Source organism: Psittacula echo (genome assembly GCF_963264785.1).
Source record: "Psittacula echo genome assembly, chromosome: 19".
NCBI classification, from domain to species: Eukaryota; Metazoa; Chordata; class Aves; order Psittaciformes; family Psittacidae; genus Psittacula; species Psittacula echo.
In genome coordinates this window covers 3,861,915-3,878,496 of record NC_137755.1, presented here as the reverse complement: position 1 = coordinate 3,878,496, position 16,582 = coordinate 3,861,915, and the positions used below count along the sequence as shown (strand labels likewise).

The 16,582-nt window shown below is 53.5% G+C and overlaps 1 protein-coding gene across 1 annotated transcript in view; it reads left to right on the top strand.

Annotated features, from left to right (window-relative positions):
* Positions 1 to 10,355: 10,355 nt before the first annotated feature.
* Positions 10,356 to 16,582, top strand: part of LOC308228559 (olfactory receptor 14C36-like) — a gene marked incomplete at both ends in the record, with an annotated part of 48,615 nt that continues 42,388 nt past the window's right edge. The window contains one exon of the mRNA XM_080631939.1: positions 10,356 to 11,322. Coding sequence (XP_080488065.1) covers positions 10,356 to 11,322 — 967 coding nt within the window. The remainder of the gene's footprint in view (positions 11,323 to 16,582) is intronic.

Sequence of the window (16,582 nt, the reverse complement as noted above, 5' to 3'; positions counted from 1 at the left end):
ATGACATCAACTGCTCTACCCCTGTCCATCAGTTCTGTAGCCCCATCATAGAAGGCCACTAAATTGGTCAGGCAGGATGTCCCCTTAGTGAAGCCATGCTGGCTGTCACCAACCACCTCCTTGTTTTTCATGTGCCTTAGCATGCCTTGCAGGAGAATCTGCTCCAAGATTTTGCCAGGCACAGAGGTGAGACTGACTGGTCTGTAATTCCCTGGGTCACCCATTTCCCCCTTCTTGAAAATGGGGGTTATATTTCCCTTTTCCCAGTCATCGGGAACTTCACCTGACTGCCATGTTCTTTCAAATATGATGGACAGTGGCTTAGCAACTTCATTTACCAGCTCCTTCAGGACCCATAGATGGATGTCATCAGGTCCCATGGACTTGTGCACGTTCAGGTTCTTAAGATGGTCTCGAACCAGATCCTCTTCTTCAGTGGGCCCAAGGTCTTCATTCTCACAGTCCCTGCTTCTGCCTTCCAAGACTTGGGTGATGTGGTCATGGACTTGGGGACAGTGAAGACTGAGGCAAAGAAGTCATTAAGAACCTCAGCCTTCTCCAAATCCCGGGTAGCCAGTTCTCCTACGTTGTCCCTAGCCTATCTTTCATTTGCAATGTAACTATAGAATCCCTTCCTGTTATGTTTCACACCTCTAGACAAGTTTAATTCTAACTGGGCCTTAGCTTTCCTAACCTGGTCCCTAGCTTCTCAGACAACATCCTTGTATTCTTCCCAGGCTGCCTGTCCTTGCTTCCACCTTTTATAAGCCTCTTTTTTCCTTCGAAGTTTCCTCAGCAACTCCTTTTCCATCCAGTCAGGTCTCCTGGCCCTCCTGCTGCACTTCCTTCTAGTTGGGATGCAGCACTCCTGAGCTTGTAGTAGGAGATCCTTGAATATCAAGAACAGCCTTGGACCCCCTGCCCTCTAGAGCTATATCCCATGGAACCTTACTAAGCAGGTTCCTGAAGAGGCCAAAGTCTGCTCTCTTGAAGTCCAGGGCAATGAGCTCGCTGCACGCTCTTCTCACTGTCCTGAGGATGTCAAATTCGACCATTTCATGATCGCTGCAACCAAGGCTGCTCTGGAGCGTCACATTTCCAACCAGCCCTTCCCTGTTGGTGAGCACGAGGTCAAGCATGGCACCTCTCCTTGCTGGCTCCTCTATTACTTGCAGAAGGAAGTTGTTTTCCACATAATCGAGAAACCTCCTGGATTGCTTGTGCTGGGCCGTACCGTCCCTCCAACAGGTATCAGGGTGGTTGAAGTCCCCCATGAGAACAAGGACCTGTGAGCGTGAGGCTGTTCCTATCTGTCTGTAGAGTGCTTCATCCACAGAGTCCTCTTGATCAGACGGTCTGTAACAGATGCACACAGTAATGTCTCCCATAGCTGTTCTCCCTTTAAACCTGACCCATAAACTCTCTGTTGACTGCTCACCTGTCCAAAGGCAGAGTTCCATGCTCTCCAGCCATCACAAAGCCGTGGTGGTCACTGTGGAGACGCCCATTGTGACGGGGCCCCCACGCTGAGCGTGGGCTATTGAAGGAGCCAGAGCCCTGCAGGAACCAGTGCAGAGGAGACCCCTCCCTCGGGAGGCTGCATCTCCCGTGCCTGCCCTGCGCATCCAGGTACGGGTTCTTTGACTTTGCAATCCTCTTTTAGTGTTGGCTTGAAACACATGGTGGGTGCATGCTCTAAAGGGAGGAGAAGCTGTCAGGAGATGTGCTGGTGCCATCCCAGCTGTAGGAGCAGGGGCTGGGTGAGGAGGAGGGGCTGGGCTCGTTCATGTGCTTGGAGCTGAGCTCTGCCTGCAGAGGTGCTGGTGGCGAAGCAGGAGCCTTCTGTGTGCAGGAGCTGCTGGTGTCAGAGGTGCTGAGAAGGTGTCAGGGCAGGAGCAGCCCCTGGGCAGTGCAGCTGCTGGTGCTGTCCCTGGGAGCTCAGCACAAGGGGACCTGCCTGGCTCCGGCAAGGCCCGCGCAAGCCCCCCGGGCATTGCGGAAGGCAGGAGGGGTGCCGCGGGGCTCTGGGAAAGGCCAGGCCAGCGCCGGGCATTGCGCAAGGCTCCAGTGCTCTGCTGGGCTCTGCCAATGCATTCTGGAAGGTGACAAAGGCCCTGGCAGGCGCAGGCACAGCCCAGAAGCCCAGCGGGCATTGCGCAAGGTGGGAAGGAGCTGGTGGGCTCTGGGCACACCTGGGCAATCCTGACTGCGGCAATGCCCGCGGGAGCCCCTCTGCTCCCCCAGCAGCAGGGCCAGGACAGGAGCTGTTGCTGCGCCTTCCCTGCCCTTGGCAAGCACTGCCCCAGCCCCAGCAACACTGGGGAGCTGCGCTTCCTGAGCCAAGGAATGCTGCTTCCAGCTGCGTGCCCATACAAAGAGCCCAGCTCCAAGAGTGCAAACGTCCAGCCCCTGCTGCCACAGCAAAGGGGCCAGGACAGGGGCAGTGTTGAACCCCAGCCGGGAACTCAGCACCAGCAGCCGCTCGCTCAGCACCCGGGTGGGATGGGGAGGAGAACGGGAACAGTGTGAAACCCACAGGTGGAGATGAGAACAGGTCAGGAACTGAAATCAAGCACAATGTAATATTAGTGTTATTGTTATTAACAAGAATGGAAAGAAGAAGGGGAGAGATACAGAACCAAAAGGGGAAAGAAAAGACCTATAGCGAGCAGTGATGCCCAGTGCAATTGTTCAGCATGTTCTGAGCGACACCCAGCCTGAACCAAGCAGCAACTCATCCCTTCAGGACAGTTTCTATGGCCTGAGGTGTCATGGGCCCACTGGACTGAAAAGCATTTATATTAGTGTATAATTTATAATAGTTATATAGATAGACAAGCATTTCTATTAGTATAATAGATAATTTAGTTACATTCTATTACAATAATATAGCATTATAAAAATCAGTGAGGGTTAAAATTAGGGTCAAGAACAGGGATTTCGTGTTTAGGGTTTGATTTATGCCACGGCATCACAGCAGGGGGAAGACAAGGACCTGAATGGTTTGGGGGGATGCCAATGGTGTTTCGGGGGCTCTGGGGATGTTTCAAGGTGTCCTTCAGAAGTTGTAGGAGTGGTTTGGGGTTATTTTTGAGTTGTTTCACAGGTGTTTCTGGGTGTTACAGAGGTGTTTTATGGTGGTCCACTAGAGCAGGTTGCTCCAAGCCCCTGTGTCCAACCTTGCCTTGAACATTGTCATTGACGGGGCAGCCACAGCTTCTCTGGGCACCCTGTGCCAGTGTCCCACCACTGTCACAGGGAAGAATTCCTTCCTAATGTCTGATCTAAATCCCCCTCTTTCAGCTCAAAGCCATTCCCCCTTCTCCTGTCATTTCACACACTTGTAAAAAGCCCCTTTCCAGATTTCTTGTAGGCCGTGTTTAGAAATGGGCAGATTGCTAAGATGTATCCCTGGAACCTTGTCTTCTCCAGGCTGAACATCCCCAGCTCCCTCAGCCTGTCTTTGTCTGCAGGTGAAGTTGTCTGGACACGAGCTCCAGCCCTTGGAGCATCTTTCTGTAGCCCTTCATAAGCCCGTCATTGTAAGATCTTAAAAAAACCCCTCTCCTCTGCAGATGAGGGGGTTTCCTGCTGGAGGCACCACCGAGTACAGCACCACCATAGCCAGATCCTGGGAGGCGGAGGAGACGGAGAGGGGCTTTAGGTAGGCAAAGGTACCAGTGCTGACAAGCAGGGAGAGCACGGCCAGGTGAGGGAGGCCCTTGGAAAAGGCTTTGTGGGGTCCCTGCTCAGAGGGGATCCTCAGCACAGCCCTGAACATCTGCACGTAGGACCCCACAATGAAAACATAACAGCCAGATGTGACACAGGCACTAACCAAAAGAAGCCCCGTTTCCCTGTTTTAGGTATGTGAGCAAACACTTGGGTGACTTCCCATCTGCTTACCAGGCTAAGGACAAAATGAAGAGCCTTCACATTTCAGGGCAGGCCTGAAGTGCAAAAGGGCATTAATTCAAGGGAGAGTTTTTATTGGTTACTGTTCACTGGGTGCAGTTGTCCTGCCCCTTGTTTGGCTGGAAATAAAGACAGCTCCAGTGACAGTATGTCAGGGCACTGAGAGCTTTGGCTGTCAGAAGGTATTGCCAGCCTACTGGCACAAAAAGGCAAGAAGGAGAAACTCTCTTGAGTCGTGCGTGCACCTCTTTTGATTACACAGCTGATCTGTTCATTTGGTTTTAACATCTCAGCAACAATCTGGATCTTTTGATTCGCTCGAGATAAGTAAAAGAAATAATTCTAAAAATCTTCTTGACCATTTTTCCCCTCTTTCTTTTGGAAGTAGCACTTAAAGGCTGGAGTTCAGATTTATTCTGAGCCGTGTTTGCACAAGAAGCCTTCTTGTGGAATAAATCTGAGTGTCTTAGAGTCCTTCCTACGATTCCATTTCTGTTTTCATACATTTGTGTTTACAGAGCATTAAGCCTATTCAGGAGGGAGCTTCTGCCTTTTACCACCTCACCTCATCAGAATCTTCACTTCTGCAGAGTGCAAACCTCTGTCTCTGTATACAAAGAGGCGAGGATCTTGACTTCAAACTGATCCAAGAAGCAAACTAAATAATCCCAGCCTTCTGGCTAGGCAAAAGTCATTTCAATTTCCTAACAGAGGAAAGCAGCTGCAAGTCTACTGCCTGAGCAGCATGGTCTGAGCGGTCTCTTTGAGGTCACTGGGGGGCAGTTGTGGGTCTGGGATGATCACTTGGGGGCAGTTGTGAGTCTGGAGGTCATTGGGCAGTAGTTGTTGGTCTGGGGAATCACTTTGGGGTCATGTGGGCGGCACTTGTGGGTCTGGACGGTCACTTGGAGGGCAGTTGCAGGTCTGGGGTATCATTTCGGGGGCAGTTGTGGGTCTGGGTGGGTCACTTGGAGGGCAGTTGTGGGTATGGGGAGTCACTTGGGGAGGATGTGGGTCTGAGGGATCTCCTTCGGGTAACTGGGGAGGCAGTTGTGGGTCTGGGGTGTCGCTTTGGGGGGCAGTTGTGGGTCTGGAGGGTCACTTGGGGGGCAGTTGTGGGTATGGGGGGTCACTTGGGGCGGATGTGGGTCTGAGTGATCTCCTTCGGGTAACTGGGGAGGCAGTTGTGGATCTGCGGTGTCACTTTGGGGGGCAGTTGTGGGTCTGGAGGGTCACTTGGTGTCACTTGGTGCTGTCCTGGTTCAGCAGTAGCAGTCAGTTTTTCTCCTTAGTACCTGGTGCAGCGCTGTGTTTTTGACTTTCAGCCTGGGAACGGAGCTGATAACACCGATGTTTGGTCTGACCAAGGACTTTGTGAGTCTCAGGCTCTGCCAGGGAGGAGGGGAAGCCGGGAGGAAGCAGGGACAGGATACCTGACCCAACCTAGCCAGAGGTATTCCATACCGCAGCACGTCATGCCCGGGAGGTAACTGAGAGTTACCCGGAAGGGCTGGATCACTGCTGGGTGGGGGTGAGTTATCGGGCGGCGGGTGGTGAGGTGTTGTATTCTCTTCCCTTGTTATTTCCTTTATCACTATTATTATTGGTGGTAGCAGTAGTGATTTGTGTTATACCTTAGGTACTAAACTGTTCTTACCTCAACCTGTGGGAGTTACATTCTTTCAATTCTCCTTCCTATCTCTCTGGGAGCAGGGGGAGGGAAAGAAGTGGGGGGAGAGACTGTGTGGCTGATTGATGGCTGACTGGGTTTAAACCACGACAGTTCTTTTTTGGTGCCCAACGTGGGGCATGAAAGGTTGATGGGTGGACCACTCGGTGGATAAAGAACTGGCTGGATGGCCGCAAACAAAGAGTTGTGGTCAATGTCTCAGTGTCCGGCTGGACACCAGTAACGAGTGGTGTCCCTCAGGGATGGGTGTTGGGACCGACCTTGTTCAACATCTTATTCAGTGACATAGACAGTGGGATTGAGTGCGCCCTCAGCAAGCTTGCCGATGACACCGAGCTGTGTGGTTCAGTTGATACGCTGGAGGGAAGGGATGCCATCCAGAGGGACCTCGACACACTTGTGAGTTGGGCTGATGCCAACCTTATGAAGTTTAACCATGCCAAGTGCAAGGTCCTACACCTGGATGGGATCAATCCGAGGCACAGCTACAGGTTGGGCAGAGAAGAGATTCAGAGCAGCCCTGCAGAGAAGGACTTGGGGGTGTTGGTCAATGAGAAAATGAACATGAGCCGGCTGCAGTGTGAGCTCGCAGCCCAGAAAGCCAAGCGTATCCTGGGCTGCATCAAAAGGAGCGTGACCAGCAGGTCGAAGGAGGTGATCCTGCCCCTCTCCTCTGCTCTCGTGAGACCTCACTTGGAGTATTGTGTGCAGTTCTGGTGTCCTCAACATCAAAAGGACATGGAACTGTTGGAACAAGTCCAGAGGAGGGCCACGAGGATGATCAGGGGACTGGAGCACCTCCCGTATGAAGATAGGCTGAGAAAGTTGGGGCTGCTCAGCCTGGAGAAGAGAAGGCTGCGTGGAGACCTCATAGCAGCCTTTCAGTATCTGAAGGTGGACTATAAGGATGGTGGGGAGGGAGTCTTCATTAGGGACTGTAGTGATAAGACAAGGGGCAATGGGTTCAAACTTAAACAGAGTTTAAGTGCTTCCACCAGCACGCTTGGAAGGACACCCAACATTGCAGAACATGGCAGGGCCCTGGCAGTCTGCACCAACCCTGCAGAATCTCCTCAAGCATTCTAGATGGAGGCAGAGGCCTCAGCAGGCTCTGGCAAGGCTGCGGAATAACACGGGCCATTCCAGAATGCGCAGGTGCTCTGGAACTGTGCTAAAGCCCTCAGGAGCCTGACCGACATTCAGGAAGGTGGCAAAAGCCCTGGAGGACCTTCGAAGCCCTCCAGGTATTCCAGGCTCAGGGATCGTTATCAGACTTGCTCAGGCTCCTTCACCATCAGAGCCGCTTCCCATGGAAACTCCTGGAATTGTCCCCAAGTGAGTCCAGTCTGTTCTCTGCTGCTGGCCTTCCTCATGCCCTTTAGCATCTGAGTCCCCACTATTGCATGCTCATGACAGCCAAGGCTGACACTGATGATCACATCCTGAGCAGCCTTTCCAGGGGAGCATCACCCTTGTTGGCCTGCCCTGCACCTGTGTTAACCGGTTGTGCCAAGACCCTCCACACTGTTGCACCCTGTTGCTTTGCATGGCCAGGGACTGCCAGGGCAATTACCAGCAAGGTACCTGCTCATTAGCCTGGAGGCTTCCTCAGCTGCTGACAAAAGACCTTTTCTGTTTCCCCTCCCTGAGCAAGTAGTTTGTAACTGTGAGCACAATGTCCCTCTTATCCACTCCTCTGATCCTCAGTCACAAAAGGCAACCCAACCTGTTCCCTGTCACACAGAGAACCTCCAGAAATCCAAGTTTCCCCTTCATGCAGGGGGCATCCACCCTCCTCATCCTTCTTGTCTCCATGCTACGCCTCTTGGGGTTCCAGCCATCAAAGGGACATGAGACTACCTGTACAATTCTCTCCTTACAGAGCTAGATCTAGGGAACAGCATTTTAAATGATGCCTCACAGAGTCCAGTGCATTTTCTCCTGGGACAGCAACAGACCAGCAGGTCCTGGTGAAAAACATTCTCTCAGCACCTTGGATGCTGCCCCTTTGGTCTCATGGACTGGTAAGGCTGTAGTCTGCAAAGACCCTAACCCCTGACTTGATCCCCATCCAGTGCTGGTTGTTTCCCTTTCCCATCCAGGGTCCCTTCTCAAAGCACAAAGTCCTGAGAGATCTTGCTGGTGGTAACTGAGGCAATGAGGAGATAGGGTATCTGAGATCTACCTGCATGTACTCTTGCTTTATTTAGTGGTGGTCCTGCGTTATCTTGTTTCTTCTTTAACTGTTCCTGAAGTAGGAGCATCTCATCCTGGTGCTCTTCAATTCCTGTTTGAGCTTGTCTGAGATTTGCTATGACCCATCGCTGTGCATAAAGGACGCTGTCTCTGAAAGCCAGATGTAGCCAAGCACACAGTTAAAATGCTTGGGCTGTTCCTTAGCTGAATCATCAAGGGAGTGAGTAAAGACCCTGCAGTGATGTACTTTGTGTTCACTCAATGCCTGCAGCTGCAGGGTGGCAGAAAGGACAGACCTGGCATCACTGATAGCAACTGATGCCTGATGCCTCTGAGCACTTACAAGAATATTCCCAACAACATTGTCTTGTCTCTATATCAGCCTGCACGTATCTTTGGCCTGTCTCTATAACTTGCACGTAACTTTGACCAGCCCTGTAATGCCAAATGTCACCAGAGATTTGCACCCAGACACGTCACTCCTGGCCCCCGTCAATGTTAATGCTGAGACAAAGCTCCCTCATGTAGGTGCCTTTTCAAGGAAGACCTGACCAGAGGCAGGAGGAATCCTACCTCCTGTGGGTTTGTGGTGTTCATGGGAGGGAGCTGAGTCCCCTTCCAGCCCCAGGCCTACAGACTTAGGTGGAGATGCCTCAGCTAACCAGGGTGAATCCACTCCATCAGCAAGGGTAAAGGAGATCCCAGCCTGTCCTTGCCTGGCTGTCCTAATGATGGGACAAGAAACAGGCTGCCCACAGAAGTGGTTGTGTCACCATTCCTGGAGGACTTTAAAAGACATGGAGATGTGGCACTTGTTGACATGGGTCAGTGGTGGACTTGACAGTGTTTGGCTAATAGAGTTAAGAGTTGATGTTGAGGTGTTTTTGAATCTAAATGATTCTGTAATTGTGAGAAACTTTGTTTACACCAAACTCCATCTCTCATCAGAGCAATGACACTGCAGGCAGGCAGTGTGTCTGCCAGCTGAGGGAGGGAACAGCAGGGCTTGCTTCAGGCTGTTTCCCATGGTGTTCCTCTGGAGCCCAGGGAGCCCTGGAGGGAGCCCAGTGGGCCCTGGAGGGAGCCCAGTGGGGCAGAGGCAGAACCACCTTGGGCTGGGCCTCTCCTGATGAGCTGGGAGCAAGGGGAGACCTGCGAGCCTCAGAGAGCTTAAAGGCACTTGGCAGTGGAGGATGCTGAGAGCTCCCTGCAGGAGAAACCTTCCCAGCCCTGTGCATGGTAAGGCTCTGGGTGCAGGGCAATGCAGCTGCAGTTCCTGGAGGGATCTGCTCAAGCTGCTGCCTCGGACAGTCCATGGGATCTGTCAGGAGGACTCTCTTGGTTTCTCTGTGTAGATAAGGAGCAGGATGTGCTGCAGAGCAGGGCTTCCCTCTGCACCATGCGAGGGACAGGACAAGGCAAGTCCCTTGTCCCAGGGCTGGCTGCAGGCTGTGAATGTGGGTGTGCAGGCAGGGGTGCCCAGCGCTGTCCTTGCCAGCAGGGTGCCTGCAGCCCAGGGGCTGTGTGCAGGGGCAGGGACTCTGCTGCCTGCCAGGGTCAGCACTCAGCCTGCCCGGGAGCTCCACATGGGGCTGGGGGAGAAGCTGGGGGAGAAGGAAGAAACCCTGGGAGGGAAGGAAAAGTGTTCTTGTGCACTGGAGAGGGTGCTGTGTGGGTCAGGGCTGCTCAGAGCTCCACATCCCTCTGAGCACGTTTGCAGAGGGTCCTTCTGAAAGACACTGAGGCAGCGATTGCCTGATAGGGAAGGATCCTGAGCTCTGATGTTTTTCACTCCTGGTGGGCAGTTTGGGCAGTGGGAGCTGGGAATTTCCTTCTCTGCTTTGGAGAAGGCACCGAGAGTCTTGTCAGGACTTGTGTGAGCTGCTCCTGAGCCCCTGCAGAGGCAGAGCTGCCCCTGGGCAGAGCCCTGCTGCCGGGAGGGGTGTGCAGGGCAGAGCTGAGCACACAGCCCATGGGATGGGCTCTGGGAGCACTGAGAGGGAGCAGAGCTGGGCCCAGAGCAGCAGCTCCTGGCAGGGACAGCTCCAGGCGGCAGAGACATGGGCAGGGAGTGGGGGGAAAGTGCAGCCCAGGCCTGGGGAGGGTGCGTTCAGGCAGCTCTCTTGGTGTCTGGCACTGGAGGTGGCTGCTGGCCATGCTCTGCTGGGCAAGGAGCTGACTGTCCCTCTAGAAAGTGCAGGGCAGCTGAGAACCAGACTGATGGACTCTGCAGCAATTTGAGTAGGCACAAACCCACAGACACTTGTGCCCTTTTTTCTGTCCAATGCTGAGACTCTTCACAGTTGCCTTCAAAATACTTCTTAGCAAATTTATCCCTAAAATGTCACTTGTCAGCTGTGACACTGGGAAAACAAACAAACCAAACAACCTCAGAGAAAATCATTACCAAGTCACGCTGAGCCTCTCCTATGCAGACCGAAAATGTTCAGAGTCGTGAGTGTGTAAATTGAACTTCTGTATCTGACATCCCTCCTGTCCTAACTTGTCACTGCCTTTTTCTGCTCTGACAGTGCCCCATGCCCAGAGGCAGCAGATGTCCAACGGCAGCTCCATCACCCACTTCCTCCTCCTGCCATTCGCAGACAGGCGGGAGCTGCAGCTCTGGCACTTCTGGCTCTTCCTGGGCATCTTCCTGGCTGCGCTCCTGGGCAACGGCCTCATCATCACCAGCACAGCCTGCGACCAGCACCTCCACACCCCCATGTACTTCTTCCTACTCAACCTCTCCCTGCTGGACCTGGGCTGCATCTCCACCACTGTCCCCAAATCCATGGTCAATTCCCTCTGGGCCACAAGGGTCATCTCCTACACAGGTTGTGCTGCACAGCTCTTTTTCTTCGTCTTTTTCATGTCAGCCGAGTTTTCCCTCCTCACTGTCATGTCCTACGACCGCTACGTTGCCATCTGCAAGCCCCTGCACTACGGGAGCCTCCTGGGCAGCAGAGCTTGTGTCCACATGGCAGCAGCTGCCTGGGGCGCTGCGTTTCTCTATGCTCTGCTGCACACAGCCAATACATTTTCACTCCCCCTCTGCCGAGGCAATGCTGTGGAGCAGTTCTTCTGTGAAATCCCCCAGATCCTCAAGCTCTCCTGCTCACATTCCTACCTCAGGAAAGTTGGGCTTCTTGTGCTAAGTTTCTGTTTGGGACTTGGCTGTTTTGTGTTCATTGTGAGGTCCTTTGTGCAGATCTTCAGGGCCGTGCTGAGGATCCCCTCTGAGCAGGGACGCCACAAAGCCTTTTCTATGTGCCTCCCTCACCTGGCTGTGCTCTCTCTGCTTGTCAGCACTTCAGCATTTGCCTACGTGAAGCCCCCCTCCATCTCCTCCCCATCCCTGGATCTGGTGCTGTCAGTGCTCTACTCAGTGGTGCCTCCAGCAGTGAATCCCCTCATCTATAGCCTGCGGAATCAGGAGCTCAAGGATGCTGTGAGGAAGCTGCTGACTGGATGTGTTTCAGCAGCCATACACTGCCTGCTGTCCTCTGCAAAAGGCTTCCATTGTAGGTCATTACAGGCCAAGTCTGTCTTTGCTGCTTTACATTTGTTTTCCTGTTTCAATTTGTGGTGATGTTGTCTTCATAGAAATGTCAGTTTTCATCTCCTCCAGCTTAACTAGCCACCCATGTTGTGTGACCCACAGACTTTGTGTCAGTGAAGGTCTCTCACAGTATTTGAGTTAAATAAATGATCCTGCAGCAACTTCTTCTCTGTGCTATGTCCTCTCATGGCAGGAATGAAGGGGAATGAAATCAGCTTTCTGGCTGCTCCAGCTCTGGGATTGCTGCTCTGTGCCTGGAGCAGGAAGAGCTCTTGGCGAGCCCAAGGGCTGGGGCTGTTGTGCTGGTGTGGGGAGATGGGATGGCATGGGGGGTCTGCAGAGCTCTCAGGGTGTCCTGGGCAGGAGAGCAAGGGACACAGGGGTCCCTGCAGGGGACTCCCCTGCAATGGCCCAGGCTGGGGCTGCCTGGCTGGGAGCAGCCCATGGGAAAGGCCTGGGTGGGCAGGAGCTGGACAGGAGGCAGCGTGTGCCCTGGCAGCAAGGAGGACAGCAGCATGGCAGGCTGTATGACCAGGAGCACAGCAGGAGGACAAGGGAAGGGATGATCTGGAATACTCCATCCAGGTTTCAGATCCCCAGTTCAGGAATGCTATTGGCAAGCAGGTTTGGGTTTAAAAACGGGCCCTGAGGACAGGCAGGGACTGGAGCACGGTGCCTGTGGGGAGAGGCTGTGGGAGCTGGGCTTGTCCAGCCTAGAGAAGGGAAGGCTGATGGGGACCTGAGATCTTGGGAAGGGAAGGCTGTTGGGGACTGGCTGCCTGTACCACCAAGGAGAACATGGAGAGTACAGAGCCAGGTTCCTCACAATGTTGCCTGGTGGGAGGACAAAAGGCAATGGGGGATAGTGACAGAGGAGACGTTGAGCCAGGACATAAGGAAACCTTGTTCCCACAGGCTCAGGCAAGTGCTGCATCAGGTCACCCAGAGAGGCTGTGCAGTCTGTGGCTTTGGGGTTTTCCAACTCAGACTGAATCAAGCCTTGAACCGCTTCCTCTGACCTTGCTCCTGACGGATTAGACTTGAAACGTCCTGGGGTCCCTTCCAACCTCTGTTCTCATATGATCTTACAATGATGGGCTTATGAAGGGTCTGAAAGATGCTCCAAGGGCTGAAGCACATCTCCAATGGTGACAGCTGAGAGAGCTGAGGGTGTTCAGCCTGGAGAAGAGAATGCTCCAGGGAGACATCCTAGCAATCTGCCCATACTTAGGCAGGGCCTACAAGAAATCTGGAGAGGGGCTTTCTACAAGGGTGTGCAGTGACAGGACAAGGGGGAATGGCTTTACATGAAAAAAGGGAGATTTGGCTTGGACATTAGGAGGGCGTTTTTCCCTGTGAGGGTGCTGAGGTGCTCACAGGGGGTGCCCAGAGAAGCTGTGGCTGCCCCATCAATGGCAGTGTTCAAGGCCAGGTTGGATGCCAGTCAGGTTTCTCTGAAGCAGTGCTTTGCCCAGCTCTGACGTTCACAAGGGATGTCTGATGAAATCCCAGAATCCTTTCATTTGAAAAGACCCTTGAGAACATCGAGTCCAGCCATTAACTGCTGTGCTCTAAGGGCTGGAGCACGTCTCTGATGAAGACAAGCTGAGAGAGCTGCAGTTGTTCAGGCTGAATACGAGAAGGTTCCAGGGAGACATCTTAGCATCTCCCCATAGCTAAACAGGGCCTACGAGAAATCTGGAGAGGGGCTTTTTAGAAGGGTTTGCAGTGACAGGACGAGGGGCAATGGATTTAAGTTGAAAAAAGGGAGATTTAGCTTGGACATTCGGAGGAATTTTTTCTATTTGAGGGTGGTGGGACACTGGCACAGGGTGCCCAGAGGATCTGTGGCTGCCCCATTCCCGATAGTGTTCATGGCCATGTTGGTTGGGCGTCATCTTATGTGTGAAGCAGTGCTTTGTCCAGCTCTGATGTTCACAAGGGATGTCAGATTAAATCCAACATGACTGTAGAGTTCTCTGCATATACTCATGACTAAGATGAGTCTGATCTGCACAAGAGAGGCTCAGCACTGTTTAGAGTCACTTTGACTGTGTTATTTATTTACCAGCTTAACACTGCTGAGGGTTTGTTTTTTTTTGGGGGGGAGGTGTTATAAAACATTCTCTGTATGACTGAAAACCTGAAGAGTATTGAAACAGGGAGAAGTTCTCAGCTTTTTTGCAGATTAGTGCAGAGCCAGGAGAGCTGCAGTGTCCATCAGACCTTTCCCATTTGCCCTCTGCTTTCACTTGCAGTGTCTGTAAGATGCCTTCACACACAAATTGATCTTAAGAACCCCCACAAACACCTGTCCTGTGCTGAGAGCAGGGCAGCACGGTTTCAAAGGGCAGATCAGGGAGCTCTCATGGGGAGAAGCAAAGGACTGTGCCCAGCAGAGCATGGCCAGCAGCCACCTCCAGTGCCAGACACCAAGAGAGCTGCCTGAACGCACCCTCCCAAGGCCTGGGCTGCACTTTCCCCCCACTCCCTGCCCATGTCTCTGCTGCCTGGAGCTGTCCCTGCCAGGAGCTGCTGCTCTGGGCCCAGCTCTGCTCCCTCTCAGTGCTCCCAGAGCCCATCCCATGGGCTGTGTGCTCAGCTCTGCCCTGCACACCCCTCCCGGCAGCAGGGCTCTGCCCAGGGGCAGCTCTGCCTCTGCCCGAACCTCACACCTGGCACCCCATGGATCCATCAATGGTCAATGGAGAAACATGGTCACCCCCTGAGGAAAGCCTTGAGAGCTTCTTAACTCTTCAGTGAGTTACTGGTGGCAATGAGCAGTGTGCAGGGAGGTGAGGGAGGGTGGAGGGAAGTCAGCAAGAAGCAAGGTGATGGTTCAGGGCTTTAACCAATCCTTATAAGCAGGATGGAGCCCAGCAATGGAGAGCAGTTGATGGCTGTAGGTGGAGGAGGAGGAGGTGTTCCTGGAGTGTGGCTGCAGAGCCTGGACAAACCAGAGGCTGTCTGAGAAGTTTCCTCATGGGAACATGCCTCAGCGTGGCACATGGGGAATGCCCACTGCTGGGGGTGCCTGAGCACTGCTCCTCATGCCCCATGAGCCGACCTTCCTGTCTGCCTCTCCTGCACTACCCAAACTTGCCTGGAATGCAGGATCCATCCCTGAGCCTGCAGAATGCAGGAACCTCCTGCAGTGAGGGGTCACTGCTGCAGGGGAAGTGCAAAGCTTCTGTGAGACACTTGTGAGTGCGGGCAGAGAGTGGGGTGTGCACAGCAGAGAGGGTGCTACAGGCAGGAAGCTGTCCCAGATGAGGTGCCCTGTCCCCACAGCATGGGGTACCTTGCACCCAAGGACACCACCTTTCCTTCTGACTCTTGCCAGGAAGTTCTCAATCCAGACCATTCCCTTTTCCCACTGCTCTCCCATGGTGCTTAGTTCTGTATCCTGATGGCATCACCCATTCCTCTAGAAGCCTCCTTTAGATGGCCTTGCTGAGGGATATTCACTCCACCTGCTGAATTGACACTATAGTAGCAGCCTACAACTACTTGAAATGTGGCTTCAGAGATGATGGAGGTTTTCTTTGTAGCGGGAAGAGAAGGAAACCTCTGCAAAGTGCAGCTTGGAAGGTTCAGACTCAAAAGTGAGGAAAGAGAAATGTCTCTCAAAAGGTGGAGCTGTGATGCAAGAGGTCACCCAGAGGGAGTCTGGCTCAGCCCATGGCTTTGTGTTTCAAGGAGCAGACAGCGATGGGTGCAGAGATGTGACTGAAGGTACAGAAATGCCAGGTGAGAGCCAGGTGGGAAAGCAAGATGGGTGTCAAGAGCCTGAAGGGAAAGAGGTGCAGGCATGGGCCAGTGAAGGACAGCCTGCAGCAGAGATGAGTGAGGATTCTGGCAAGGCTGAAAGGCCCAAAAGAACAAAAGGTCTCTGTGCCCTGGGCTATGGCAGTTGCCTCTTTCATCAAGGCCTATGAGGAGAACTTTCATTCTCAGGATTTCAGGCTCTACTTCTCCAAGGGCTGTGGTCAGGGCTTGGCCTTTCTGCTTCATCAAACAAACCAAGGGTTTTCTCACCACCAGACACCTGCATTTTGCCTTTGTCTCCCAGTAGTCACAGCCTGCAGTTACTTGCTTTAAGGAGTCCCTGGGGAGGCTTTGTCAGTAACAGCCCTCAGTGGGGTCCATTAATGCTGAAGGGACTTGGGGCTTTGTTTCTGACTTGGACTTCTTGAGAGGTTTCCTCAGTCTCCTCTCAGCACCTGAGGTTCATGGACTCAGCCCAAATACACCATGGGGCTCATTAAAATCTTTGGGTTTCGTCAAGCATTGCAGATTGCACAGCACATTGGAGGTTTCTGAGTGCAGGAAGATTGCAAAGAGCAATGGATAAAAGTTATTTTGACAGGGGTTTTTTTCTTACTTTTCAGTTTAGAAATTTCTGTGACTTCTGCAATGCCTGGCACAGGGATCACTGGAACCTGCCAGGGCCCTGCCGCCTTCCGCAATGCTTGATGTGCTTGCGCGGGCCTTGCCAGAGCCAGGCAGGTCCCCTTGTGCTGAGCTCCCAGGGACAGCACCAGCAGCTGCACTGCCCAGGGGCTGCTCCTGCCCTGACACCTTCTCAGCACCTCTGACACCAGCAGCTCCTGCACACAGAAGGCTCCTGCTTCGCCCCCAGCACCTCTGCAGGCAGAGCTCAGCTCCAAGCACATGAACAAGCCCAGCGCCTCCTCCTCACCCAGCCCCTGCTCCTACAGCTGGGATGGCACCAGCACATCTCCTGACAGCTTCTCCTCCCTTTAGAGCATGCACCCACCATGTGTTTCAAGCCAACACTAAAAGAGGATTGCAAAGTCAAAGAACACGTACCTGGATGCGCAGGGCAGGCACGGGAGATGCAGCCTCCCGAGGGAGGGCTCTCCTCTGCACTGGTTCCTGCAGGGCTCTGGCTCCTTCAATAGCCCACGCTCAGCGTGGGGGCCCCGTCACAATGGGCGTCTCCACAGCGACCACCACGGCTTTGTGATGGCGGCAGCATCGTGCCCATGGCACTGGGCACCCAGGGGTGCTCTGGGAGTGGCCTCAGGGGGACCAGCCTCTGCCCAGTCAGCTCAAGGAAGTCCCTCACGGGCTGCTCTTCTTCAGTGCCTTTTAGTCCGGAGGTGGAGCATGCGAGGGGTCACAGCTCAACCTGGGCAATGGAACAGGGCATCACGGCCACCTACGACAAGTGGAGGGTGACCGACATTGGCACAGCA